Source organism: Aspergillus glaucus (genome assembly GCF_001890805.1).
Source record: "Aspergillus glaucus CBS 516.65 unplaced genomic scaffold ASPGLscaffold_8, whole genome shotgun sequence".
Lineage (NCBI taxonomy): Eukaryota > Fungi > Ascomycota > Eurotiomycetes > Eurotiales > Aspergillaceae > Aspergillus > Aspergillus glaucus.
In genome coordinates, this window is record NW_019170460.1 from 782,990 (window position 1) to 809,776 (window position 26,787).

Genomic DNA, 26,787 nt, shown 5'->3' on the forward strand with positions numbered 1-26,787 from the left:
GAGAGGCATGGCTTCTGCGGTATATCGCCCTCGCCAGCATCGCTCGACCATTACCCCTCTCCCTGCGCCGGTTCCACGCATGCCAGCTCGTGAGCAGCCGTTGATTCTGTCTCCTTCGACCCCTCGTGCTTCTGACAATCCCATGAACAAACTGCTGAAGGCTGACTCTCAAGATCCGTCGGAGACCTCAATCATTCAGGCTTCTGGTGGCGTGGCTGCTGTGGACAAGCTTGTCTCACCTAATGCGATGCCTATTGGAAGTGCGGTCCATCTGCAGCAGTCGCAGAAATGGGGAGTGGTCAAGGTTGCAAACGTAATTAGTTCTCTCAAAAATCACCCAAAGTATATGGCTGACAACGTTATAGATCCCCTACTCGATCACGAAGCAGGAAATTATCCAGTTCCTTGGTCGACAGGCCCGTCTCGCTAGCCCCTGCCCCATCCATATTATTATGGAGCGCTCGACTGCTAAGACCATGGACTGTTATGCCGAGTTCGAAACCGTCAAGGATGCTCAGGAAGCGGTGACTCGTATTAACAAGATCGCTGAGACTGGTCGTCCTCCTCGTCTGGGAAACCGTGTCGTCTATGTGGAACTTAGCAGCCAAGACGAGCTTCTGAAAGATCTATTCCCCCGTGCGAAGTGTATCTCCTGGCAGGATGGTATGCCGATTGCTCTCCCGAATAGAGACCCTTATTCCACTGGATTCTCGGGTTTCTTCACTGGCGAGGAGATTATTGGTGCTATTCGCCATGCTGAGATACCTCATCGTGTAAGTACTCCCGACACTTTGACTTGTTGGACACATGTTGACCTTTTGGTAATCTTTTAGTCCCCGTTCTGTGCAAAGTGCCCTCAGCGTACCTATGAGTCCACCATTAGTACGCTTTACAAGGTAAGTATTCACTAGACATTTGAGAATCTTCGTGGAATGTGTTCTCACAATATTCCTACTGCAGTTCCCCTGGTACGCGACGACCCTCTACACTGTCCATGACCGCAACACCTTGTTTGAAATGGTTAATCGCCACATCAAGTCTCTGGTATTCCGCCTCAAGACAACCAAAACCATTGGACTTGACCAGAGACTGATGCGCGATCTCCTCCACGCCGGTCTGAACTGCCCTACGTTCAACGAACGGCAGAAGTTTACCTTATGCGTCAACTCGGAGGATATTTCCGAGATCCTCAAGTTCCCAGACATGGGCAAATGGTTCCCGTTTGATACACTGGCTAAAATACCAAACTTTGACGAGGATACGCTTCTGGTAGGTGCTCTCCTATTCCGTTCATCTTGTCTGCATTATTTCTCACCAAGTATTGTCTAGTTCTATGCGAATTTGATCTCCAAAGGAACCCTGCACGACCAAGGAACCTCCGAATTGCCCAACACTTTCCCCATGGACGATTTCGAACTCGAATCTCCCTACGGACGCATCTGGTTCGAATGGCCACAGGAAGCCGCAAAGCGCATGCTGTTCGAAGAAGCCGTTCAATGCGAGATGGTCAATCTGTGCAATCTCGTCTTGACCGGTTGCATCAACCAGGACAAAGAGACCACTTTCAGTATCGAACACCTCTCCATTGGGTCCACTCCCTTGAGCAGCCAAACTGACAATAAGCTCACCACGACCATTTCACCCTTCGGTACCGAAAGAAGCGACGCTGTCGAAGAAGAGACATCGTCATCGTCCAAGGTCGATATCTACGCGACTCCGCGCCGTCCCAGGAACCAGCATAGCTACAGCGGTACCTTTGCCAGGAACAGACTGGGCAGTATCGGTGAAAACTGGGGCCAGGAACTGGTCTTGCGTCCTTCTGCTGTGGACAGGACTGCCAGGCCTGGATTTCTTGGACATCATCGGAACACTCTGTCGTCTCCGTGCTTCTTGTCGAACTTTTCGAACCAGGGTCATTGAGAGGTTTGTAATTTGGATCGCCGATTTTTTATTATTATTACCTTTTCTTTCTTTTTTGTTTCAATTTTGGTTCTAGTTCAGCGTTCACGGACCCGGCAGGAGTGGCTCGACCATTTTTTTGTGGCATTGAGCCAACCTATGTTTTGCGGAACCCTTGGTACGGGTCTATTACTGTAAACGATTTTTATTCAGGGTCAAAGCATTTTCTGCATATTTAAGTTGGATTTACCGAGGTGGGAGACTTAACTGGTTCTCGTTGGCCGTTTGGGATAGGGTTACAAGTTTAGGTTAGATACCATCATCATTGCTTTCATTAAATCTAATAACACAACGACTGGCGCCTCGTAAAGGCCCGTATCATCTTAAGACCAATTGTGACTGGATCTGTTCACAAATCATCTTCCACCTTCGTATCCCCATCACCTGTATTCACCTGGCTCTCCAGGAGCTTTTTCCTTATTAGCCCTTCGGCCCTCTTCCTTTCTCTCCGTTGCTCAGGGTCTTCCCAGCCAGGAGGCCTAGATTTTCCTTTTGACTTCGAGCCAGGAGCCTTCTCTGGAGAACATAACTCGAGCAGACATGTTCGGAATCTCTCCTTTCGCTCTGTGTTGACCGAAAAACGCTCATTCGAAATGGCAACCAGCATTTCTAGATATTCCTCTGTAACTAGGCTGTGGATGACAGGCTCGCCACCGTCATCCTCGTTGCTATCATCACAGTAGCCAATGACTGATTCCAGCGAAAGGCCCGATGAGCGGACAGCAACAATCGGGCTAATACCTTCGCTGTCTTCCAAGCAGCGAAGACTCTGCAAACCGCTTTCTCGAAAACCCGAACTGGATCCAGCTGATAGAACCGGATTAGCGTGTTGAAGAGTTGCAGTCATGATGTGGAGGATCTATTTTAGGCATGTCAGTTGATACAAAGACACTTTCACGGCTTAAACAAAGCGTAAACCACGAAAGAAGAAAGAAAAGTACACACCATGGGCTCAAAATGAAAGCGCACAAGACGTGGGGCTTGGCCCTGTTCGCCCTGCAGCCTCCTCGGTGGTCTCCCATCCCCCGGCACAAGTCCAAACAACCCGTGCAATGATTGACCATTCTTCATCTCTTCTTTCAGAGGCTCATGCGAGACATACAACCATCGTCCGGCACCTTTGCCACCAGATGGTGCGAACTGTCTCTGCTGCTGTTGCTGTTGCTGCTGTTCTTGCTGTGGTTGCTGTTGCTCTTGTTGTGGGGGTTTCTGAGATTGCTTTTTCCTCCCCTCCAGAAACACACTGATCCGCCCAGCACAGCTACTGGTCGTCACCAAGCCGGGCTGTGCGTTGACGTCGCGAATCAGATCGCGGATTCCCTCGTCCACGGATCCTTTGGGCGATAGATCTGTGTATTCTGCGTCTGGGATCGAGAGGTCTGCGAGGATTTGGCACTTGCGAGTTTCAAAGGCCTCTGGGATGGTTTCTGTGGTATTGGCCATGGTTTTCTTTATACACAGGCTCGTCAGGTGGGGGGAGAAAGAGTTCCTGGTCTATTCTATTTTCGTTCTGGTATCTCTCGTTTTTCTTGTTCAATTTTTCCCTTTTTTCCTTTTTCCTTTAAAGAAAAAAAAAGGGCTGACGTCGCTCAAGGAATGCCAGGTCGACAAAGGAATTTCAAGAATCGACACTGAGGGCAAAACCTCCTTTGAACTCTTTCTCTCGAATTATCCCGAATCAACGATCCTTGAATATCATGTCGTCCAGCAAAAAAGCCATTCTCGAACGGGAAAAAAAAAAAAAAAAAAAAATCGTTTCGGAGCGCACTAGTGAGCGGTTCGGCGAACCGCCCTTTCCCACGCGAAGGTCGCCCCAGAAGTTACCAGCCTCCTGGTCTCTCCCTTTATTCCCCGTTTCTTGAATCGCCTGAAACTTTGAATGTCTATTTTCAGACGCCCTGAACAATTTGAAAGACGTCCGGAGAGTTATTAAACGCCGTATTGCCTGTGCACGAACTTCCGATTAACCAGCGCTTTCTTGTCTCTCGACTTTGTATAGCCGCTTATATCTTGCGAATACCTCTCAGAAAGTTTACAGTGTACACCGGAGATTCAGGGTCTACATTTTACATACTTTATTTTTTACTACTGTATCAGAGTGCTACTACTCATGCCTCGACGATCGTCTCGGGCCGTTCCCGCGTCAGCGGCAGCTCCAGCGCCGGCACCAAAAAGGCGCGCGCCTGACACATTCTCCGCCGAAAAGACGGAGTCCAAAAGGCCAAAATACATTTCCAATTCGACTACCGCCGACACAAACTCGGTCAAAACCACCGCCAAAAAGAGCAAATACTTCAAACAAGAGTCTTCCGAAAACGAGGCTTCCGAATCTAAGCACGGATCTGAGCGGGAGGGCTTTGTGTATGAATCCGCCCACAAAGATGGTCAGGATGCTTCGGAGATGCCGGAGTTGAAACCATCCGATGCTGCTTCCACGGATTATGGAGTGGAGGAGGATCAGCCGGGTAAGCTAGGTAAACAAGGCGAGCAAAAGGCTCAAGGCCGCGACTCGAGTACCAAGAACGACGAGAATGAGCGCAGCGAAGTCGAAGATGATGCGGTGGCATCATTGACGAACAAGGAGTTGTGGAGGGAAGGCGTCAAGACAGGGCTGGGTCCTGGCAAAGAGGTTTTCATCAAGAAACCTAAGGCCAGAGATGCGGGAGATGTGCCGTATCAGGATCACACCGTGCATCCTAATACAATGCTCTTCTTGGAAGACCTTGAAAAGAACAACGAAAGAGCGTGGCTCAAAGGTAACGTGCTGACAAACGTTGAATTGTATCCCATTCCATGGCTAACGGAAATTGCTAGCACATGATCCCGACTTCCGGGCTGCGAAGAAGGATTGGGAATCCTTTGTCGAAAGTCTCACTGAGAAACTAATTGAGCAGGATAGCACAATCCCTGAACTACCTGCTAAGGACTTGGTAAGTGGTGACCCATTAATATCGGTGTAGGCGTGGAGAATAAGGAGCCACATTAACATCGACGTGTTCGCTTTAGATTTTCCGCATACACAGAGATGTCCGGTTCAGCAAGAATCCTACTCCGTATAAGGTATGTTAACATTTTGTTCCGTCGAAGTATTTTGAGCTTTCTATGCCGCCCTTGCCGCTTGAATGTCGAACTGAGCTAACCAAAACAGACGCATTTTTCAGCTGCCTGGTAAGAACGTTTCTTCAGCTATATGCTATTGCAAGTCAGCTAAGTTTCGCAGGTCCCGTACGGGTAAGAAAGGTCCTTACGCTGCCTACTATGTTCATATGCAGCCCGGTTCCTGTTTTGTCGGTAAGTTTTGCCAGAGCAAGGCGCCTCTTTCCTGTGTCAGGGCGAGCTTTGAATAGCGTATGCAATGCGCGATGGACGCTTTCCGACGATGCACCCTGTCCCGGAGATCCAAGAATATGGTATCCACGATCCCGTTCGGTATATCCAGGCCCTGCGAGGCCGACCATTCGGATCGAAAGACTGCCTAACTTGCTCAACATCCTCCCACCGCACATTATGAAGAACGAGGCTGACTGGATCTAGGCTCCGGACTTTGGAATCCCGAGGCGAATGCCCTCGCAGTCCTTCGTGAGGACATCGACCAAAACTCGTTCCGTTTGAAGGCTGTGCTGAGAGAGCCCGGAATGCGGCGCGAAATCCTCAACGGAATACCCGACGATGAAAAGGAAGCCGTGAAAGCATTTGTCGATCACAACAAGGAGAGCGCCCTTAAGGTCAAGCCCAAGGTAAGTGCTAACCCAGCCCAGTTGTTTCAGCACGCATGGTCGCATCTTGTTTTGTCGCGTCCATTCCAAGAACCCAACACCCTCCATCATCCTTATTATCACGGGGCACGGAGACGGGCACGGAGACATCGAGTCTTGAAAAGTTTCTGTTTCTTTCGGGGCGGGGGGCTTTCCAGAGGGGGGAGGCGCGTATCGCCAGGGCCTTTATCGTTGGTCTGCTTGTTGGCACTGGAATACTGGAAGAAGATCTGCGATGATCGTTCGAGGCACCAAAAGACATCAATTTCCATCTGGACGGTTCGGGCGAGCTTCCTGCATTGTGTTTCTCGACATCGTGGGTGTGTTTTTGGGATGGTTTCTCGCCGACAAGCGCACGCAGTCCAGGCTAGGCTTGGGCATCACGAGACCCGGACGAAAATTCGATGGTCATCGTGCGAAAGAGCAACATCGTGCGAACGGAAAAATATGTTTTTCGAAATGATTTCCTGCAGTTATCAAGACGTCGATAGCTATCATCGCCCGACGTCTGGTGGAAGCGCAACCGCGGATCGTTCCGGCCGTGTCAGGACCCCTTTGACCACCCACGCTCTCCACGCGCGCCCCTTAAAGACAGAGACCTTTGTCTCTGTGCCTCAAAACTCCGGCAACCCACTTACTGTTCCTTGGAAGTCCGGAAGGGGAAACGGATAGCCTCCCACTGTCCCACTGGGTTTGGGACTATGAAGAGTTTTTTCTGCGCCGTCTCATCTGTTTCCATGGTTCAGCATCTCCTCTACACAGCACAAGCGGGTCGCTTACTCGACTTTGCGCAAATCAGATACTCCCATCCCCATCTTTATTATTATTATTTTTTTGACGGACCATACTGACAACCTTTCCTCTGTTTTTTCTAGGGCTACGATGTTGATAATGAGAATATTCAGCTGCTCCGTTTGCGCAGCTTCACTATCGGAAGACCTCTTTCCGACTCAGAATTCATGAATGTCAATGTGCAGGATAGAATCGCGGCTCTCATTGGCATCATGGAACCCTTTGTAAGCCATTCCAGCCACCCTTTGTTGTCATTTTGGCTTTCTTTTTGGCCCCTCCCTCCGCCCTGCCCACAATCCGCATCTATTGGCCTTAGCCACCCCTGCAAAAAAGACACTGTTCCCCTCATCAATCCCTTCCCAGCCACTTCAGCGGTGTGACATCCCTTACCCACTATCGTCGAATCAGTTCTACTGAACGATGGCCGGGAATGTCAGCTCCCCTTCTTGTGATAGGTCTTTGCTAACCCCCATGTGATTGATTGACAGGTGACGTATCTCAATAGCGTCGTCATGCCCGATCCGGTAGGCGAGGAGCCCAGCTCTGAGTCGGAAGAAGGAGAAGAGTCCTCAAACGAAAACGAAAGCAGTTGAGCTTTCATTTGGCGCTTAATTACTACGAGTAGATCGTTTATGAGATAGAGTTGAGTTTTTTTTTTTTTTTTTTATATATTTTATTTTATTTTTTGCCTTTGGTTTTTGTCTTGCGGGTATCTTGGCCGAGAGAATTTGGTGCACTTGCCTGTCCCAATACAGTGCCCCCTTTCCCGTACACTCGTTCTGTGTGCTTTTGTTTTGGTACTGAGATTTTTATACTCTAGGCATAATTTGTCTGTATGAAACTCGTGTAAGATAATCCGTTTCCCATTTTGGCGTTAGACATCGATGCCATTGACCCTCGTCGATGGTTCCTCATTCCCAAAACCTCCCCTCTTTCTTACCGCCAGTTGCGATCCAATGAAGTGAGCAATTCGGAAGTCAACAACTCATCGAGTGGACAAGGACAAGGCTCCTTGTGAGACCTAACTAACCAAGCCCAAGCCTCCACCGTCCGGCTAGTCCTGACTTGCATCTTGTTTATGGCTTGCTGTCCGCGCGCCGCAGTCGGCCCGTCGGATTTGCCGTCAGCTCCACGGCACGTCTGGCCACACATTCGACCACCAGGGAGGCACACGCTATCCACACCTGCACGCTTGCGAATTCGTCCACGAACTTTGGAGGACATGGGATAGACGCGAGATTTTCTTCTTTCTAAATTCTGCATCCGTGCCCAAAGCGCCCCCATCCGGTGCATTTATCCATTTCCTATTATGAGAGAGCGCATTTGTTCGGTGGGGAGTGTGGTCTCACTCACACACAGGACATGCTGTTAACAATTTTTTTCCCTTCCCCTCTGTCCACATTTCACATTTCCACCCCATTTTTACAGAACGAAAAACCAGAAAACTCTTTTTTTGCAGACCGGAATACAGACGCACCCCCGCGCACGATACACGATTTAGTTGTGGGCAATCTTGACGAGGGAGTGGAGGAGTCGTTTTCTCTTCGTGCATTAGGCCAGTTGTTCATTCCGGCCCAGCAAACTCTGTACTTGTACAGAGTACAGTACAGACTCCTACCCTGGACACTGTGTGCTCGCAAGACCTATGGCGTCTGATCTTGGTCTAACCTTGGCCAAAGTTTCCACTTAGACGCGCCTATGATTCGGTCAATGTCCTAATCGGGAATGCGTCCGTGGACGTTGTCGATACGAGGTGAGCCTGAGCCTCATGATACCATTGTTACTGGCCATGATGTGTACAGTACGAATAGATTTTGCGTTTGTATTGTGCTTACGGGGTACGATACTCTCCTGCATTGCATGTTGGATCGTACTAGTGTACTACTCGTACTTCGTACAGCCCGGTGATTAACAGAGATTGACTCGTCTCATTTAACCAATATTCGGGATGGATGCGGGATATGTCACTAATTATCGTATTAACTAGATTTAACAGCGCAAAGATTACCTGGTTGGGATTTGGAACCAGAGATCGGAAGGTTCCGTAGTCTGGTTGGTACGGAGTACTATCCGGATCTATTATGGTCTCGAGGCATTGGACGTATGTTTGCTTCTAATTTTGTCTAAGAAAGTAAATCTAACTGGTAGATGATGGAAATTGGGCTGAATATGATGGTGTATTGTGTATTTGCATGCCTTTTGTCTTTCTCATGTGACATCGTAGCATATGCGCTATACAAAGTACCAACATACAAGTTTAGCCCTATTATCGCTTCGTATTGGCAGTAATCAGTATTTGTAAAAAGTCTGCCAAAAGACTCAATTCGAATATCTACCACTACATACTCCTACATAGAAACACGACGTACAAAATAAACTCTCGCGCTTGTTTCAGTCAATCTACCGATTGCCCTAAGATCGAATAGACAGATCAACTATCAATTTTAAATATAGAATCCGCAAAAAAAACTCCCCATGACTCCTTTATTCGCGGGCGCCAAACCCGCGCGCATATTATGAGGATCGTTACTCCATCCGGAGAACAAAGAGAGACGAACCGGTTCGTTCGAAGCCGATCCAGGAAATGAAGAAATGAAAAGTGATGCATCATATTCCGGAGATAGTACATGACATACTATGGATTGCTAAATCTGGCGCTGATATTGGACAGTCGGGGTTTTGTCCGTGGCTTGGGCGAGTGGGATTGGGATTAGTATGCATCATTTGGGATTGGTAGATCGTGTTGATCTGCTGCCGCGGACTTTGTATGTTGGAGTACGGAGTACTTCGGTCGTATGATTTGTTAGTTAATCTAATTGAATATCGATGAAAATGTTTGCTGCTGAAAGTAACCGGTTCTTTGTCTCATTGTTCTTTCATCCTTTCACATGGAACGAACCCTCGTGACACCCGCCCAGCCCGAATCACCAAGTGAAAGACCATCCGAGGTCCAATTCTAATTGCTCATGCACACCACCTCCAAATCCGGAAACAAAAAGAATAAGAAAACATGTCGGGTGATAGGCCGGTAGACGCGGTGTCATCACACCGCATGTAAGCAAGCAAGTATGACCATGACTCGAGACTGACAGATATTTCTTTTTCTCGGAGGGGTCAAGTCAGTAGCAAATGAATGGGCAGGTCTCTTTGAGGGGAAATACCAGTGAGAATAGTGGATGGGATCTTCGCCACGTCAACAATAGGCGCGCTTGTACGGAGTAGAGTTAGTGGTGATGTTAGTGTATTCGGCGGAGCACGGACACTTTCATTTTCTGTACGTACAAAGACAAAGCCAAAACACAAAGCTGAAAGGGATGTAGTAGTACTTCGGTTTATTAAGGAGTTGTTATTATGTACTCGATGCGACATAGATTCTAGATTGAGCCCTTGGCGTAGAGGTAGTATCATTCCAACAGATTACTGTACAAAAGTGGGGGATCACATGACCGAACAGGCCTGCGGGCTGCCGAGAAGGGTGCGGGCCGGGAGGTTACGGACCGCCGTACGGAAAGTTAGGGTTTGCGGCGTCTAATTGGAGCAAAAGAGACCTTTTTGCTTTTTTGCGAGTCCAGTGTGAACCATGGTTCAGGGTGCGATTATGCATGGTAGTTTTTTTAGTGTGTATTCCGTACTCCGTGCTCCTACAGAGATATGCTGTCCTTGTATATGAACTAGTCATTAGTATCATTGACTATATTTTTAGTGCTGTGAGTCATAGGTGTAGAGCTGAAATCGTTTCCTTTCAGCTGACATTCAATGGCAAGCTCTTGTACACTGTGAACGTCCGGTATCCACACGGTGGGTCGGCGGCAACGGAAGACGCGGACGGCAATGCACCGCGCCGACTGGGTAGGAAAACGTGGCGAATTTAAATTATACTATACGGTATTGTATTGCTGTATTCTCATTTTCAAATACGGTACTGTATTTCATACTCTGTATCAGAGGTATACAATCTCGTACTCCAAGAGTATATCAAAATGATATTATTCTGTACTCGAGTGTGTCCACTGTGAAACATAATACTTACGAGTTCAGGTTGCATTCACTGACTAGGTGAGGTATCATCAGAATTACTCGGAGTCAACAGTAGCAACGAAGTACGTATACCTGTACAAGACCACCAGACAGGGTTCTTGGACAGGGATATTGCCAACTTCGTGCTCTAGACTCCCTCCTACATACCCTCTACATATTCATGCATTAGATCGCGGAATCGGGGCGGCCCGTACACTCGAAAAAAAACCGAGCATGTACATACCCTGTAGAGCGAGTAGTACATCCTGGTTTAGATGACGGATGACGGATAACGAATACTACCCCCGAAAAAACAACACTGTATTCGTTGTACCAGACCACCTGCATCGGTGTATTATCACACGTGCATGGCACGAGGACTGACACCTGAACGGGGGTATAACACACGTTGTTATAGTTGACTGGTTTGTCTTACCAGGCGGGGTTCATGTCGGGGCATATCACATATCACATGACCCATCACCTGACAGTAAAGATACCGTTGTAATGACGTATTCCGCAGGGCACGCTAATGCAAGTTACCTGGAAATGCCAACCGATCGGGCCAATCAGGATGTTAGAATGCGGCCCAGGGCTGTAGCACTGGAAAGTTAGTGTCCTCCACTCCAATTTTCTTTTTTCTTTTCTTTTTGTTTGGTTGATATGTATAAAAGGTGCATGTACAGAAAAGGGCACTTATGCAATCTGATTGGTACGACGTGAAACGCCCTTCGATGTCTTTTCCGTTTATGGATCCCTGCATGGTGGCCATATTATTATCCATCTCATTATTATAATTGTTGCCATTCGCGCTTCACAGAAATTAATATTCGCCCGTTCCTGAGTAGTCTATGATGTTCGACTTCGAAACTTGCCGAACTACCGGTGGCAAAATGGACAATGTACCAGCCATACAGAGTGCATACCGTGCCATGGCGTAAACTGTGGCTGTGTAGGGACTCAGCTGGGAATGTCCGTTCTTTCTTTGTTTTAGGTTAATCTTCCACCCGTGGAGTGATGATGAATGGTGGAATCCTGCAGTGATATTCATTATTCGAGAACTTTTTTCTTTCTTTTTTTTCCCTTCCCTTTCCCGCTTACTTCATAGAAACGCCCGTCCCAAGAACCAGGTTTATGTTCACCGCTACTGTTCAGGTAGACCTTGATACCTTCCCGATCTGGTTCATTATTCGGGATCCACGGGCGTATTCCCTTCGAGTTCTCCCGCGTGCGATCCATGCTACGGGGTAAAGGATTCTGAGAGGGCAAATCCGCCGTCCCCAATTTCCCTGTTCCATGGTTCGGGCTTTCCGAGAAGGACCGTCGGAACCGAACCTCCACCGATCTAGACTGTTCAGGACGGAATATAATAGTTATTGACCCGCATTATATTATCCAAATGTACAATTATATCAACTGTAAGCACGTTAATGTATGTACTCTGATAGAGATACGGTTTGGGCGGTCAGATTTCCGGACCAATTAGCCCCCGCGATTGAGATGCGTCGGGGCTGGCCGAGGTGTTGGGCCGCGGCTGTCGCTTAAGAAGTGGGCTTGTTATTTACAGGGTATGTATGTACTGGTACCTAAAATGTACATTACAGTACGATATTTGTAATTCTCAAGTAGACTGTTCTGCTGTCTTTCTATTGATGAGTTTTCATTCCAGTGCAAGAATCTAGGATGTGATGGGTTATTAGGGATAATCATTGCCTGTAAGGAGAGATTGATCTAGGTACTAAACTGTACCTGTACAAGCAAGTACTATGTACAGTATCCTTGAACATTCCGATGGTCCTTGCTGACGGGCTGGGCCGTCCTGATATGATCTCCGGATGCAAGGGCGAGATGCAAATAGGGTTCTTCTATTCCAAATCATCCATTCATAACTGTGCAAAGTTAATAACACGAGGGTTGTGTAGGCCACACGAGCATGAAGGGAGAAGGGGGAAGGGACTGTACACCGACCGGACACTAGGCATCATCAAGTGAATTGGAGCCAGAGGTAAGCAATCCTTGGTTCTGTTTATGCTAGCGTGTCCCGGGCCTTTGAGATGGGTCGTTTAGTATGCGACTGCGACTCGGTACTCGGGACAAAGAGTCGAGATGAAATCATCGAAGGAATGGGATACTACAATTTTGATTGATGTTGAACTTCAATCAATTACCGTCACTTTACCTATAAAGAGACGTGAATACTACTCTGTACTACGAGTGCTAACAGACTTTGACCATCCACGGCCCGTCTTCCCCCCTGTTCTGGTGAAGGATTTCGGGCATTACCGTAGACCCAGTGGAAAGTGGGTTTTTGAACAATCAGCGTGGTTTCTAAGCGCGCCCGGTCATATGCATGCAGGGTGCTTAGTTACCGCTTTCGGAGACGTGCATGTGGGCAGCCAGCCATGCGCTTCTTTCTGGTCTAGTCTATATAGCCATGCTCCCCATATTGAATAGAGAACATATAGGATAAATAGTATAGATTATTCTCTGCATCTGTACAGTAACATACAAGTACAGTACATATACGTAATGCCCCATGCGCCTTTACCCGTCCGCATTTTCCCGCCCGTCGATTGGATCCTGCGGCTGCGGCCCTCCCCTTTAGCATGCGTCTGCTCGGGCCCCACTGACGAATCACAACGCTCAACGGTCGAGTGGAGTGCAGGCTGTATATATTCGGACCCGTGCGTGATTGCTGATTGGCCCGACAGACCCCTGCCTTACTGCCAAACGGCGCCCAACCCGAGAGCATTCAGCTGATCCGCATGGAACCAGGCGGCCTTTAGTTGCGTCTTCAGAGGACCCCGTCCACGTCTATGGGATTCTGCAATAAGTACGCCGTATTTTATGACGGTACTTGTGCATGACATGAGTATTGTATATTTAAGAGTACAGAGCGTTATAATATTTCGAGATCGACTATCATGCACCATGTAAGTATACTATACGACTATACGGGGTACTCTGTAGAGTACATATGTGATCCACGCTTGACGCGCTTGCCCGCCGTTTCTCGGACGGTCCGGTATCTATAGAATATTCCGCCTGAGATGATCAATACAGAAATAAAGGAAGTACCTCGGTGTTTTCTCCATTAAATACTCGTACCGTAACGTCAGGTAACTGTATTTGCAATACCACCATACCGCTTGTTCGCGGCTCCAGGACTATCAGTGACGGCCACTCCAACTAGTCCCTCGCTCACGTCATAATTTTTTTGAATATTTTTTTAAATTTTTTATGTGTTTGTCTCTGTTCGTTTCTTTTTTCTCTTTCTTCTTTTTTTCTGTTCATTTTCTCCCCTTTTTTATTTTATTTTTTATTTTTTCCTTGGTCCACTTGCGGTTACCCTATCTTGTCTTGCTATCTGAGCCCCAGTCGAACCCGTGTCCTTTCGTTTCCTTTCCTTCTTCTCTTTCTTTCCTTTTTTTCTCTTCTCTCCTAATCCTACCCTATCCTCTTTGTCCAACATCGTCTATCTATCTGCAATTGTTAGACTCCCTGTCAATTCCCCCTCCCGCAATCGCCTAAACTGACCACGAGGCTATGCTAGCTTTGCAAATCACCCGCCGGGAGCTGCTTTCTGTTTCTGACTTGGTGCATTATTCTCGGTCTTTGTGACCTCGTTCTCCTCTACTACTATACTATACCGTTTTCTATATTATTCTTATTTGCGCTTGTTATTACATACGCCCGTCCCGTGTTTCGCGTACTTCCATTGTTCTCCTTCTGTTTGCCCTTCTCCCTTTTACCCCAAAAAATACACAGAAAAACGAAAAAAAAAAAAAAAGAAAAAACGACTTGACTCGCATTCAACCTGCATCGTGCGTTTCGTGTGTGATTGATTGATTGCCTGGCTCCGTCCGTTCCGTCCCTCTTCGTCCCGTCTTTCCGACGACTATTACGACTATTACTTTTCATTTCCTATAAAGCCGGTCTCGCGCGCATCGTCCTCCCCCAATGTCTAGCAACCCCCACGATTACGTCGACCCTCATCGTCAGGGCCAATATCCTCCACCGCAGTGGTCTCAACCAGAAGACCATCCCGCTGCTGCTGCTGCTGCCGCTGCCGCTGCTCACCACTACCCCCCGGTTTCGCAGTATTCTGTGAGTTGCGCTGCTATATACTCCACTGATCTGTGACAATGGCTAATTGTGGCTTTCCAATTCTATAGTACCCCCCGGCTTCATATCATCCTACCGCAGACCACCAATATCCTCCACCTCCGCCTGGCCAGTACCCTCCACCGACCAGTATGGCTGCCACTTATCCCCATATCCAAGGTCCTCAGGACCCATATCATTTGCCTCCTCCGGGTGCCTACCGTCCCGATGTCTACGCTCAGCAAGCCCCTCCGCCTCCGCCTCAAGTCGTCTACCAAGCTGCTGCCCCCCGCCAGCGTACAGCTATCGCCTGTCGCTACTGTCGGAGACGGAAGGTACGTGGGGATTGGTTACACTGTGTACTCGTTCGCATCGCGCTGACATGGGATTGATAGATTCGTTGCTCTGGATTTGAGAGCTCGCAAGATGGCCGCTGCAGCAACTGTATCCGCTTCAACCAGGAGTGCATGTTCACACCCGTCTCTTCTCAAGCGCAAGCCTTCGTCCCGGCCCATGCCGCCTACCCTCACCTGCGAAATACGCAGAGCCAGGGGCGTCCTGGTGGTGTGATGCTCTACGGTGCTCATGGTCAACCCCTACCACCACAGCAACAGCCGGGCACTGATCTCCCACCGCCACAGGGAATGTATCATCAACCTTATGCTGCAGCTCCGGCGCCCCTTGCGTCGTCCATGCCTCCAGACCAGGTAAGTTGCACAGGATGCGAAAGTTTCTCTGTTTCTCTGAGGTAATGCTCATGCGATCTGTTTTTCTAGCGACCGGGTCGACGTGGCTCTGCATCGGGCTTTGAATATCCGGATCCTACCAACCTGGCCCCTGTCACTCCGGCGACCTCCACCCCTGGATATCAGACGCACACGGCCCCGAGTCCCTACTATCCGCCACCACCACCACCACCACCGCATGACCGACGCCCCTCACCGCAGTCCGCATATCCCTACGATAGCCGCCACTCCTCCTCGCCGCACACCTCTCCTTACCCGCCAATGCATCCCCCTCAGGGCGCTATGACGCCTCCACCTACTTCCACGCCGACCTCGTCGCGGGGTGGTGGCCTGAACGTTCGTGATATGCTTAATCCCAATGACAACCCCGGCCGATCCAGCACGGACAGCGACATGCTCAATGCTCTCAACCGCCGTGGCTTAAGCCAATAGGTCGTTATACTTTTGCGATGCGGAGGATGACCGAGTGTGGGAATAGGGGTTGTCGAATCGTCCATGTGGGAGGATTGTGTGCTGGTCGCACAGCCTTTCTGTCTCGCCAGAATATGCGGGTCCGATTACTTTTACAGACATTGCTTCCTCGTGGTAAATTCGTGCGACTTAAATTGGATTTTCCAATTTTTAGTCTGCCAGCCCCGGCCTGGGACAATCTTAATGCGACAGAATGTGACCCACGACACGAATCGGGATGAGGATGATCTTATCGACTTTACGTGCACCGGAGGGCACAGAAGAAGAAAAAAAAAAAAAAAAAAAAAAAAAACACGACGGCATTATGCCATGTTATTCGACTACGAGACCATGGGAATGAGAAGCATAAGCGTCATGAGCTGCATGATCTGAACACGGAATTCATCACGCCATATATCACTTACTCCTTTACCCCCAATCCATCATCACTGCGTCATAAACTATCCGGGGCGACCCACTAATGCGATTTCCTTACTCTTATTTTCTTCGTTCATCGTTGTTATTGGGGCATTTTTTTGAGGTTGAATTTCTATTCTCTTGCGGTGTTGTCATGGGCATTGTCAGATCAAGTATGATCTGACCGGAACGGCGGTTTCTTGACTGCCAGTTTATTCAAACGGCACGAGAGTATTCTACGCGCTCTATGGATCAAATGACGAGTCTCGATTCTAGATCAGGGTGGTTCAACGCTTTATGCTTGCTGTCTTTTATTCGCATCGGCAGTCGAGAAACGAAAATATGGTGTGGATTTCTGCTGCATTTTCATTTGCAGACCGGATTGGTGATGGTCATCTTTCTTTCGCGTCGGTGGTTTAGTTTTATTGTTTTTCCTGCACAGTGTTCTTATATCTCGGGTGGTTATCTGTCGTTTTTTTTTTTTTTTTTTTTTTTCTTTTTTTTGTCATCTGTCGCATTCATGCTGATGTCTACATGCTGGGTTCGTTGACCGGAGGTTTCTCGTCGTATTCTTTTTCCATTTATCATCTGCGAAGAAAAGGAGGTCGTCTCATTTCTTTTACCATTTCCTTCTATCTCTTTCTGATTTACGCGCGGTGTCCATGTTTTTATTGTTTTCCACGTACTTGATATCAAACCTGGGAGGCTGTCTGATTAATTATCTATCTGTTGTGTTCTGATTTTACATCGTTGATGCTTTCTATTTCTTTTACTGTTTTTCGCATTGCATTCGCCAAGTTACTTTTACTTGATTTGATGTGTTTTCCAAGTCGTGTGAGTTTACGAGGTTTTTGGTTGGCTGTCTCTTTTTTAGCCTTGAATTTGAATTGCAACGAGCATTACATGACAGTTCGGTCAGGTGATTAGCAGGATTCATTCCCCTGTCTTTCAAGAAGTACAAGTATGTATGTAGTACAGTAGTAGTATGGCAAAAGTACAATGCAGGCTGGGCACGTGATAAGGCTTTGTCTTTGCCCTAACATACCCCCCTGTTGTTTGGCCACTCCGTACTACGTACGGAGTAAGCAGGCACTTACGTACCGGGGTTGGGATGGTAGTTTGGGGAACCATGTGAAGTGAAATAAAGTAATTGATATTTGCTATACTCTGACAACTATCTAATCCTGGCCTCCTCTTTTTTTTTTTTTTTTTTTTGTTTCTTCTTTTCTTTCCTTTTCTGAACTAGGTAGAACGCCGAGTCTCCAGTTTGTGCATGATGTACTCAATCAATCAATCAACGAACCAACGAGAAACCAATCAATGAATCGGGTCAAATAATTCAAGTAATCAAATCAAATCAAATCAAGTACATCTTTCAAATGCGACATGGTACAACAAAAGAAATGAACGACAGAATGTAAAAGTAAAATTAAAATCAACCCAAACAGTAGGTAGCCACAAAAGAAATGGAAATCCTGATAAATAGGACGAATGCAGTATAAACGAGAGTAAGAAGATACAAACCAAGGCATGTCGAATACCAGTGCAAGGAGAATGACAATGTGATCAAAATGAGTGACTCTGACAGTGAAGCGTATGCAGAAGGATAGGTAGGAAAAGATTTATGCAACGAGAACCAGAAAGAAAATGCAAGGAATGTCGAAGTTGGATGTTTGTGACCAAGGGGTGGCCAAGAAAGTGCGCAGAACGAGTGCTTCAAACCCAAGGGAGGTCACGTCCAAACCAAAACATCTAATCCGCAAAATTATCAAAAACACTCGCCATCTTCTTCGCCTTCCCCGGATCCTGCACAAGCAACTCCCGCTGTCCCATAGCAACACCCAAACTATCAACAACCTTCCCAAGCGACGACGCAGCCCCCCTCACCTGCCGAAACCTAACAACACTCAAATTTGCCTCGCGCTTATGTTCAAGCACCGTGTAAAACTCCGCAGAGAACTCAACAGGTCGTAGACGTAGGAAATTCACTTCGTCCACGCGGCCGTGGATCACGCTGTTGGTTTTGTCGAGGTAGACGTCTTCGAGGCCGTATTGTTTCCATTCGCGGAGGATGCGGAAGACTTCTTTGCGGCCGTGGAATTTGGTTGTGTTTAGGGCCATTACGCGGGTGGCGGGTTTGATTTGGAAGACGCGGGCGAACCAGTTTGTGCTTTTGTTGGTGATGCTGCCGCGGGGGCGCCGGGGGAGGGGCTTTTGCTTGTTTTTGTTCTTGGTATTTGTTGGGGATGGGGGGGTTTCTGTTATTGTTACGGTTGGTTTGGGACCTTGTTGTTCTGGTTCTGGAGATGATTAGATAAAGATAGGGTGGTGATGGTGGATAAACTCACCTTGGCCAGGTTCATTAAGAGCTGTCTTACTCGGCTTTCGTTTGATAAGTTTCTTGAAAAGTCCTCCTATCGACTCAGCCGATGATTTGCGACTTGTAGGAGGTCGCTCCTCCGGCTGCTTGACATCGTGAACGATAACCGTCTCGGCACTGGGCTGGATGGGCCTATCCTTGACGAATTTTGCCATGTTCTCCCTAGATCCATGGGACCTATGTCTGAACCAGGACCACTTCTTGTTCTCCTGGGGTTTACCATCACCGCATGCCTGAGATCCGGGGTGCTCCTCGATAGGATCCAGTCCAGAGACGTTTCGACTTGACCAGGTTGGCGCAGAAGCGTAGCGCATAGGTCGATATGTGTCGTCGCTTGTCGATTCTTCAGGCTCTTTGCCCTTCTTGCGAATGTTCAAGGGCTTGACCTCTGCGAGGGAGCGCATCGAGTCGTACGGCACCATGCGGATTGTTGTCTTGGGCTCGCGCTTGATACTCGTACCATGAATGCCAGTGCCAAGCGGTTCCTTCAGCTCTTCACCTTGGCTGGCGGGCAGCTGGTTTTGGTTGTCGGCGGGACTGTTCATTTCCTCCGAAATAATGGGCAGATGTCCTGGTTCGGTGGAAGAGCTCACGAGCGGATCATTTGTCCAAGACGTGGACTCGTTCAGGTTTTGCTGTCTGTTGATTTTCTTAGCCGCAGCATCCTGTTCAATCAGACGATCCAGCTGATTGATCACACCCGACAAATAAGTAGGGAGTGTGTCTGAAGGCTCCTGTCTCGACTGCTTGATCAGCCAGCGACGGGTCTCAGCAAGATCCTGAGCGCCCCGGGAAGGTGATGAATTAGGCGTATCGGGCAATACTCTTCCCTTGGTCCTGTTGGCTGTGATTTGGTGCTGTGAGTTCTCGAGGCTGGCGATGGATACGGACGTAGGAGGTGTTTCGGTGTCACCGCAAACGCTAGTCGTGCATCCGGTAGACATAGAGCTGCCGTTGAATGCATCTTCACATATCTTGCTCAGCTCTTGAGAAATCTGGCGCGTCTCGTCCTTCCAGATAAAGTCGGTTTCGCGAAGCTTCTTCGGCTGTGGGCAGCTTCGAACTGCTACGCCGGGACCACGGACAACAGTTGGTTGAGCTGGTAAGGCAGGACTGCCGTGACGGTCCGAGAAAGCATCATTCGGTATGTCGAGGCTGCTGTGGCTCATCTGCTTTCTAGGGCTCACCTGCTTCGACGGCGTGTGCTTTGCTTTTCCAGAAGCTGACCCTTGGGATCGATGCCGGATGTGGTGGAAAGAAACGTTACGGCGGTAACTGGCCGAGCGCGGTGTGTTTGCATGTGCCGTTCCTCGACGGGAGCTCGTTTGTGACGTCCGAGAATGTGAGGTCTTCATCGAACTGCCCCTGGGCTTCTTGTTGCGCACTACTGCAAATGGTGAGCTTGGCGAGCAGTCGCTGTCTTCGTCCAAGTCGTCGTCAGGAATAGGGTTTGCCGGCCTCTCAACATCCCCAGCAGCTGTTCTGATAGTAGCGGCCGATGAATCGCGATGAATCGTGACATGCGCATACTCCGCTTCCGGTATCCGAACATTGCATGGCGAACGGAACGGGTCGTAGCTGGCGGATGACATGGGCTCCTTGATCGAACCGGCACGACGCTGACCCTGCTTCTTGACCGAAAACTGTTGTCGTCTCAGAGATCCATGTTGGCTACGAGCGCTCGGGGATCGCTTGCTCCTCGCCCGCATTGGCCGTCGTGAAATATGATGATAGTCACTGGCTGAATACTCCAGTGGCTGTCCCTGAAAGTTCTCCAGCTGCTCATCTCGGAACCTCACAAGCGCATTGTAGAACATGCGCTCCTGCGTTGGCTCCAGACACAGGATTCTGTTCACCAGGGCCTGTGGCTTTGCCCCGTGCCACAAAGTCTGGAGGTTCTGAAGAATTTCCATGTCAATCTCTTGGGCACTACCAACTGGGTCACCACACTCGTAAACAGATAGGGGTGGTGGCGGCCCGACGTGGTGCTTAGACATGGCTTGATGTAGCTTCTCGTACTTCTTCAGCAGCGGGTGGTTGAATATTTCTTGTACTGTAAGGCGGTGCTCTGGCCTGGGCAACAAAATCCGCTGTATCAAATCTGCAGCTTCATAGCTGACCTCGTCGGGGATTCTGTACTTGCCCAGTCGCACCTTTTTAAGTGTACTGGGAACGTCATGCCCTTCGAATGGCAGGTATCCCGTTAGCAAGGCGAAAAGAATGATACCACAACTCCAGATATCTGCTTGATCACCACGGTAGGGGTTCCCGTATGTGATTTCCGGGGCGGCATAATGAGGGCTTCCGCATGATGTTTTTAGCCAGTGACCAGTCGGTTGCAGTGCCGCCATTCCAAAGTCTGCAAGCTTGATGTTCTGCCATGAGTCCAGCAAAATGTTCTCTGGCTTGAGATCTCGATGGCAGATATTGAATCGATGGCAGAAGCCAAGACCGGCGATGACCTGGCGGAATAGTCGTACTGCTTCCTCCTCTGGCAGAGCGCCTTTCTTAAAGACATAACTAAACAGATCACCACCCTCGACGTACTCAAGAACAAGATACCTAGCACCACGTTAGCCTGTGAACAATCACAAATCTGGTTGTTCCTGCTTCACACGTACAGCTCTCCTCGGTTCTCCCAGATATCGTACAGACTGATAACATTGGGATGCTCGATTAGTTTCATGATAACCACTTCCCGCTCAATACCACAGGGCATTGGTCGCGCTGTGTTTCCAGCGAAGTTGCTTGCACGACGGTCCATGGCGGCAATACTCTCGCTTTGAACCATCCTGGCAGACTTTTTGGAGACGATCTTAACGGCAGCTTCTTGCCCCGTAATAGCATGCTTGGCTAACCTCACGCGCCCCGTAGCACCCTCTCCCAGCGTTCTTCCCAAGTGCCATGGTCCCACATGTGTCTTCCTCTTCCCTCTACCTGACAGGACTGTAGATGCTGCCGACACGGCGGAGACTCGCTTAGAAGGCGCCTGCGGACAGGGAGTCGATGGTAGGTAGTCGCTGTAATCATTACCCCTTGGTGATATTTGGCTTGTCACGATTGACATGGGATCCGATTTCAAGTAATCTCCTTCGGACCCTCCATCGTATTCCCAGTTAGAGGACTTGGCATTTAGTCTGCTGCTGGCATCTGCGAACGGCTTTCGGGTGGTCTGATGAGCTGTAAACTCGTCCATTGCCGGACAACCCAAGCTTTCGTGTTGATATCAGGGAGCACGAGATGGTCTCTCCTGGATCTCGTTGTGTCGAGCCTGCATCAGAAGAAAGAGAAAGTGGTTAGATATTGACAGCAGCAAACATTAGATTGGATAGAAGACCCACCTATCTGCTGTCTGGGAGAAAGAAAACAATAACAACTGTGTCGAGGATCGTTGGTGTTGGCAATTTTGGCGAGTGGATGAGTGAATGACCGACGTAGGACGCGCTCCCTGCTTCTGTTAGCAACCTCCAACCGATAAACCGCAGGTATCCCCAGCTAGCGACTTGACGAGTCACGGTCGAATTGTTGTGGTGTAGCTGAGAGATAGGGACGGGGGAGTGAAGACAGGATGAGTAGATCTGACTGTCTCCCTCACTCAATCCACCCGTTGCTCTCCCAACAGCCTACCAGCAATTCGCAGAAGACAACCAGAGAAAAAACAAAACAAGCAAAACCAGACTTCTAGGTATGCAGCGGCCAGATTGAGTCCATTGGAATGGAAGAATGGCCTGGTGTTTGTTTTCTGGATTCCTCAAATTCCCCGGCTTGACTGGAATGCGCTATCTGTGGTCGGCCATTCTCGATGTCTTACTGCAAGAACTGAAAGGTCCAGAGCACATCGCTAAATTCCCACCACAGAGGTGAGTCTTCTACAATATTGAGGGCTTTTGGAGAAATGTGGATGGCTAACTTTCGTTCTGATTGAAGTTAGTCGAGACCCGCGGAGGGGAAGAGCCATCGATACCGGACAAAATGGGAATTCAACCGACTTGAACGATATACTCTGGAATCTTGCACGGAACGATAACGCAAGAGCGTTGGTTATCTTGCATCGCAATCGAACGAGGTCCGCAGTTCTGCTGTCCCGCTTCTTTCGAAGTTATATACATTCCGCTGCCAACCAAGGGAGGGATCCAGGATTACACAACATCGGTTAAATCGTCTTCCCCGGGAATACCTTGGGCGTGTCAGGTCGGTCCTTACTGTTTAGCCCCGGGAGAGTACAAGGGAGAGACATTTGACAGTTGGACTGGACTCGAGTTCTAGTTTTGACATTCCACCACCGTCTATTCCGGTCATTGAAATACGGAATATGTTTGGGGATTGCAGGGCGGCCGATAGTTATATGTTTGCGCTTTGTGCGACTCTTAGCTACATTCTCATGTCGACTGTAGGGCTCCGCCATTCTATGGTCTCTCACACGACGCCTGCACTATTCGCCACACTTTCTCGAAGACAGGGGCATGGAAGGGGTTTGAACATGTGGGAGAAAGGGAGAACACGCCACGATGTAGTGGAAGCATGCAAGGGACATATGCCATATCAAGCGCACATCGGGAAAAAGCAAAATAAACGGGGGATTTCCTGGTTTCGTCCTAACATACTCTATCAATCGATCCAATCTTCTCCAAGACCGCAACTCTTTTGTAGTAGTATCCTGTATCTCATCGTAATGATACTTGTATAGTTTCTGATGTTCATTCATCAGGCCCTAGAATAAGGAAATGGGAGCAGCTTCGTTTCGTCTTCACTAACTACCTTTTTCTTCCATCCAAGCACTTTCAATACTTTCTATCATCATTCGGGCTCTCTATCAGATGCCATACACTCACTACAGTTAACTCTCCAGAGGAATACCGCGCCTAGTGCTGCTCTGTTACTCAGAAGATTGGGTCAATGTCTTCCTGGCTATGCATAAAGCAGCATAGTGAGGGAAATGAAAGACTGAGATGGGGAGAACGATTTGCAGCGGGTCGTTGTAGTAGAAAAGAAAAGGGATTCCGCCATCGAATTTGTGTTTCTTTCCATCAACACCATGATCTTTCTCTTGCGTTGAAACAGAATGGAGACAGACAGTCTCAAAAAATCCAAAGAAGCATACAGCACTGTTTGGCAACAAACCCCTTTCACAGCAGTTAAACTGAGCTTGCTCTTGAAGCCAATGGCATGGCAGTTGATTATTAGGTCTCCATCATCAAGACACTGCAAGAATGGCTGTGTAAAGTACCAGACAAGTAGCCTGAAAGATCTTTTTGAACACGCTGCTCAACTATGGTGGTGCTGGTTTAGTTTGAATTGGACTGTCCGTCAGATTATACCTTTGCCGACAGCGATGACCATCAATGATTTAGCTTCGCCGTGATAATGCCCGATAACGTGAGCAACTCCTTACTGGTGACTATGGAGGTCGGGTTCACGGAGACTTTGGAGAAATCGCTCGAAGATGCAGAGCGACTCCTTCGGGATCTTGGGATGATCGAACTTGTGGTCTTAGTCAAAATCAACGAAAGACGAGCACAAAGAAAACGAGTACCCTTGGGGTTAATTTAAATATTGACCGGGGAAGTTTGGCCAAAGCAATCGAGCTCAAAGCCGAATGTGATCGGAGATCTGGACGTACAGGTCATCCTGTCACCCAATCGGCATGATGCCAGGCGAGGCCCTGCATCTCCGTGCGTTCAAATAGGGCACCCAGACAATATCAAGCAGCACTTCAGAACAGGCGGTCCGGCTTCTCGATCGGAAACTGGTAGCCGCTCACCAGGGTGTTTCTCACCGGAGAATCTTCGGATGATAGAGAAGGCAGGCTTCTTAGGCTATAACCATGTTCAAGTCGATTAGCGTTATGAGACCTCTATATCAGCGCGATAGATATGACAGCCATTATTAAGCCTCGTATTCATTTGGTAGATCAAGATCGACGGTGCTGTAAGATGTACATATGTAGAAATTTAACGAATCATATCCGGGTATAGACATCCGGAAGCATCAACATCCTTCCGGTTACGGTAGATAACAACAGCATGTGTCGCGTTTGCGTGAATATCTAAGCTCATTCAATGGGCATTCCAAAATTGTGTATAGTTCAGGTCCTACACAAATGGTTCTATACACGGTGCCGCAGACACCTGATGCGGAGATATATATTGCATCCCGGCCTCATTGAACTCACAAGCCACTACCGCGAAACTTGAATCATGCAAGACAGCTGTCATGATCTACAAGCACAAAGAAAACATCTACCTTGGTGGCATAAGGTTGATGCCGGGTACGGAGCAGTAGTCCGTACAAAGTAACTACCCGGGTACTCAGTGACTTGGAATATGTGCTTGGTACGCGGTCGATAACAGGCTAGGAGAACAGGCAAATGGACTGTTCTTTTCTGTCATCTATCTGTTCTCCTTATTATGGAGGGAATGATTGATAACGATCAGATAATCGCCAGCTTCTAGAATCCCGTGATCGCTAATCGACGCGGGATGTGATTGGTGGATGACACGTGGATGTTATCATACCAGTCTACGAGGGGGGTTATCGCTTGACTCGAACCGGAGAAGGAAATCCTTGGTAATAACACGTATGGCAATAGTGGCAAGACGGTTCGACCAAATACCGGAATAAGCAGAATAGCCGTTTTCATGTCCGAGAAATGGATCCCGAGTATCACGTGTAGCTACCGTGGGGCAATGATGTGGGCGGTGAGTACTCTGTACAGAGACCTTTGCCGTCTGTCTACAGGTATATTTTGCTCTGTATAGAGTCAATTGTTAATTCCTTGATTGCTAGAGTAAATAGACCATTCGATAGTACCAATTGACCAAAATATACCTGGTCACGGTGACAGAACTGGATACATATTTGTAACCACGGATGGCGGGGACCGACGGCGGGGCGTCCAGACGGTCTTTCTTGATAATCCCGTCCAACACATTCGGTATCTTTCTGGGGGAGTGGCATGAGCAATCGGGTGTTATTATGAGAGCAGTAATGATCAATGAGAATACAGTAATAATGAATTGAACCTGTACTATGTAGGATTAGATAATGGTGAATAGGCTAGTGGATCCACGCCACGGCTGCCCCTCCTCGGTCTTATATATACCCCATCCTCTCTCTCTTTTCTCCCACTCTTCTTTCACACTCTACCACTACACTACTCTACTACACTTCTCTTTCCCACTCAACCCACCACAACAACCTTCACAATGTCTGGTATCAACGCTGGTGACTCTTTCCCCTCTGACGTCGTCTTCTCGTAAGTTCTTTTTTCTTCTCTTCTCTGCTCTTCTCTGCGCTCTTCAAGACACTGACCAGAGCAGGTACATCCCCTGGTCCGAGGACAAGGGCGAGATCACCTCGTGCGGTATCCCCATCAACTACTTCGCCTCCAAGGAGTGGGCCGACAAGAAGGTCGTCCTCTTCGCCCTCCCCGGTGCCTTCACCCCCGTCTGCTCTGCCAACCACGTCCCCGAGTACGTCGAGAAGCTCCCCGAGCTCCGCAAGAAGGGTGTCGACGTTGTTGCCGTCCTTGCCTACAACGATGCTTTCGTCATGAGCGCCTGGGGTAAGGCCAACCAGGTCACCAACGACGACATTCTCTTCCTCTCCGACCCCCAGGCCAAGTTCTCCAAGAGCATTGGCTGGGCTGACGACGAGGGCCGCACTGGCCGTTACGCCATCATCATCGACCACGGCAAGGTCACCTACGCTGCTCGTGAGCCCTCGATGAACCACCTTGAGGTATGTCCCTGTTCTTTGTATATACTGAAGTGAACTCTGCTAACTGGACCAGTTCTCTCGTGCCGAGCACGTCCTCAACCAGCTGTAAATGCTTAATCAATAATTTTTATCGGAGGATAATGGCCACGCGTCGATAGATCCAAAGCTTTTCTCATAGAAAAATACAATAACGAAGCTATGAAAAATTTCCATACCTGCCCGATGATGTCAGCCGTAGTGTTACCTCCAGTAGTGTCAAGCTTAACCTTGCCCCAGACCCCCAGTGTGTAGCACCAGGATCTACAGTAAGCGAGTTTTTACCAGGATTGACTGGATTATCCTATTTTAAACAGCGTTGTGGCTGCGTGTTTATTCTGGCTGTATACTGCGCTAAACCCGTTTCGGCCGATCGATTCTTCACCAAACCCAGTGCTCACTCTACACACTC

The 26,787-nt window shown here is 48.6% G+C and overlaps 7 protein-coding genes across 7 annotated transcripts; 5 read left to right on the forward strand and 2 right to left on the reverse strand.

The window, feature by feature from the left end:
• Positions 1-142: 142 nt before the first annotated feature.
• ASPGLDRAFT_169977 (uncharacterized protein) lies at positions 143-1,920 on the forward strand (the record flags this gene model as incomplete). The annotated part of the gene is made up of 5 exons (XM_022542704.1): positions 143-313; positions 366-773; positions 834-896; positions 961-1,269; positions 1,330-1,920. The coding sequence occupies 5 exons, from the start codon at positions 143-145 to the stop codon at positions 1,918-1,920; spliced, it is 1,542 nt and encodes a 513-aa protein (XP_022401919.1).
• A 388-nt stretch (positions 1,921-2,308) lies between these two features.
• On the reverse strand, positions 2,309-3,402 carry ASPGLDRAFT_124661 (tRNA wybutosine-synthesizing 3 family protein; the record flags this gene model as incomplete). Its single annotated transcript, XM_022540495.1, has 2 exons — positions 2,309-2,818; positions 2,905-3,402. 2 exons carry the CDS (start codon positions 3,400-3,402, stop codon positions 2,309-2,311), a joined length of 1,008 nt encoding a protein of 335 aa, XP_022401920.1.
• A 288-nt stretch (positions 3,403-3,690) lies between these two features.
• On the forward strand, positions 3,691-7,560 carry ASPGLDRAFT_46214 (DUF2461 domain-containing protein). Its single transcript, XM_022546398.1, has 8 exons — positions 3,691-4,715; positions 4,774-4,889; positions 4,966-5,019; positions 5,108-5,127; positions 5,180-5,250; positions 5,494-5,696; positions 6,590-6,730; positions 6,995-7,560. The coding sequence occupies exons 1-8, from the start codon at positions 4,070-4,072 to the stop codon at positions 7,097-7,099; spliced, it is 1,356 nt and encodes a 451-aa protein (XP_022401921.1). The 5' UTR covers positions 3,691-4,069; the 3' UTR covers positions 7,100-7,560.
• Positions 7,561-14,298: 6,738 nt separating this feature from the next.
• ASPGLDRAFT_46221 (Zn(II)2Cys6 transcription factor domain-containing protein) lies at positions 14,299-16,062 on the forward strand. Its single transcript, XM_022546399.1, has 4 exons — positions 14,299-14,630; positions 14,699-14,962; positions 15,023-15,334; positions 15,404-16,062. The coding sequence occupies exons 1-4, from the start codon at positions 14,484-14,486 to the stop codon at positions 15,803-15,805; spliced, it is 1,125 nt and encodes a 374-aa protein (XP_022401922.1). The 5' UTR covers positions 14,299-14,483; the 3' UTR covers positions 15,806-16,062.
• Positions 16,063-16,276: 214 nt separating this feature from the next.
• On the forward strand, positions 16,277-17,066 carry ASPGLDRAFT_1434737 (uncharacterized protein). The gene is made up of 3 exons (XM_022541795.1): positions 16,277-16,785; positions 16,837-16,904; positions 16,963-17,066. The coding sequence occupies exons 1-2, from the start codon at positions 16,488-16,490 to the stop codon at positions 16,884-16,886; spliced, it is 348 nt and encodes a 115-aa protein (XP_022401923.1). The 5' UTR covers positions 16,277-16,487; the 3' UTR covers positions 16,887-16,904; positions 16,963-17,066.
• Positions 17,067-17,992: 926 nt separating this feature from the next.
• On the reverse strand, positions 17,993-21,816 carry ASPGLDRAFT_124078 (serine/threonine-protein kinase; the record flags this gene model as incomplete). The annotated part of the gene is made up of 3 exons (XM_022540455.1): positions 17,993-18,540; positions 18,589-21,182; positions 21,242-21,816. 3 exons carry the CDS (start codon positions 21,814-21,816, stop codon positions 17,993-17,995), a joined length of 3,717 nt encoding a protein of 1,238 aa, XP_022401924.1.
• Positions 21,817-25,791: 3,975 nt separating this feature from the next.
• ASPGLDRAFT_73896 (peroxiredoxin family protein) lies at positions 25,792-26,493 on the forward strand. The gene is made up of 3 exons (XM_022549704.1): positions 25,792-25,875; positions 25,940-26,360; positions 26,413-26,493. The coding sequence occupies exons 1-3, from the start codon at positions 25,826-25,828 to the stop codon at positions 26,446-26,448; spliced, it is 507 nt and encodes a 168-aa protein (XP_022401925.1). The 5' UTR covers positions 25,792-25,825; the 3' UTR covers positions 26,449-26,493.
• Positions 26,494-26,787: the final 294 nt, after the last annotated feature.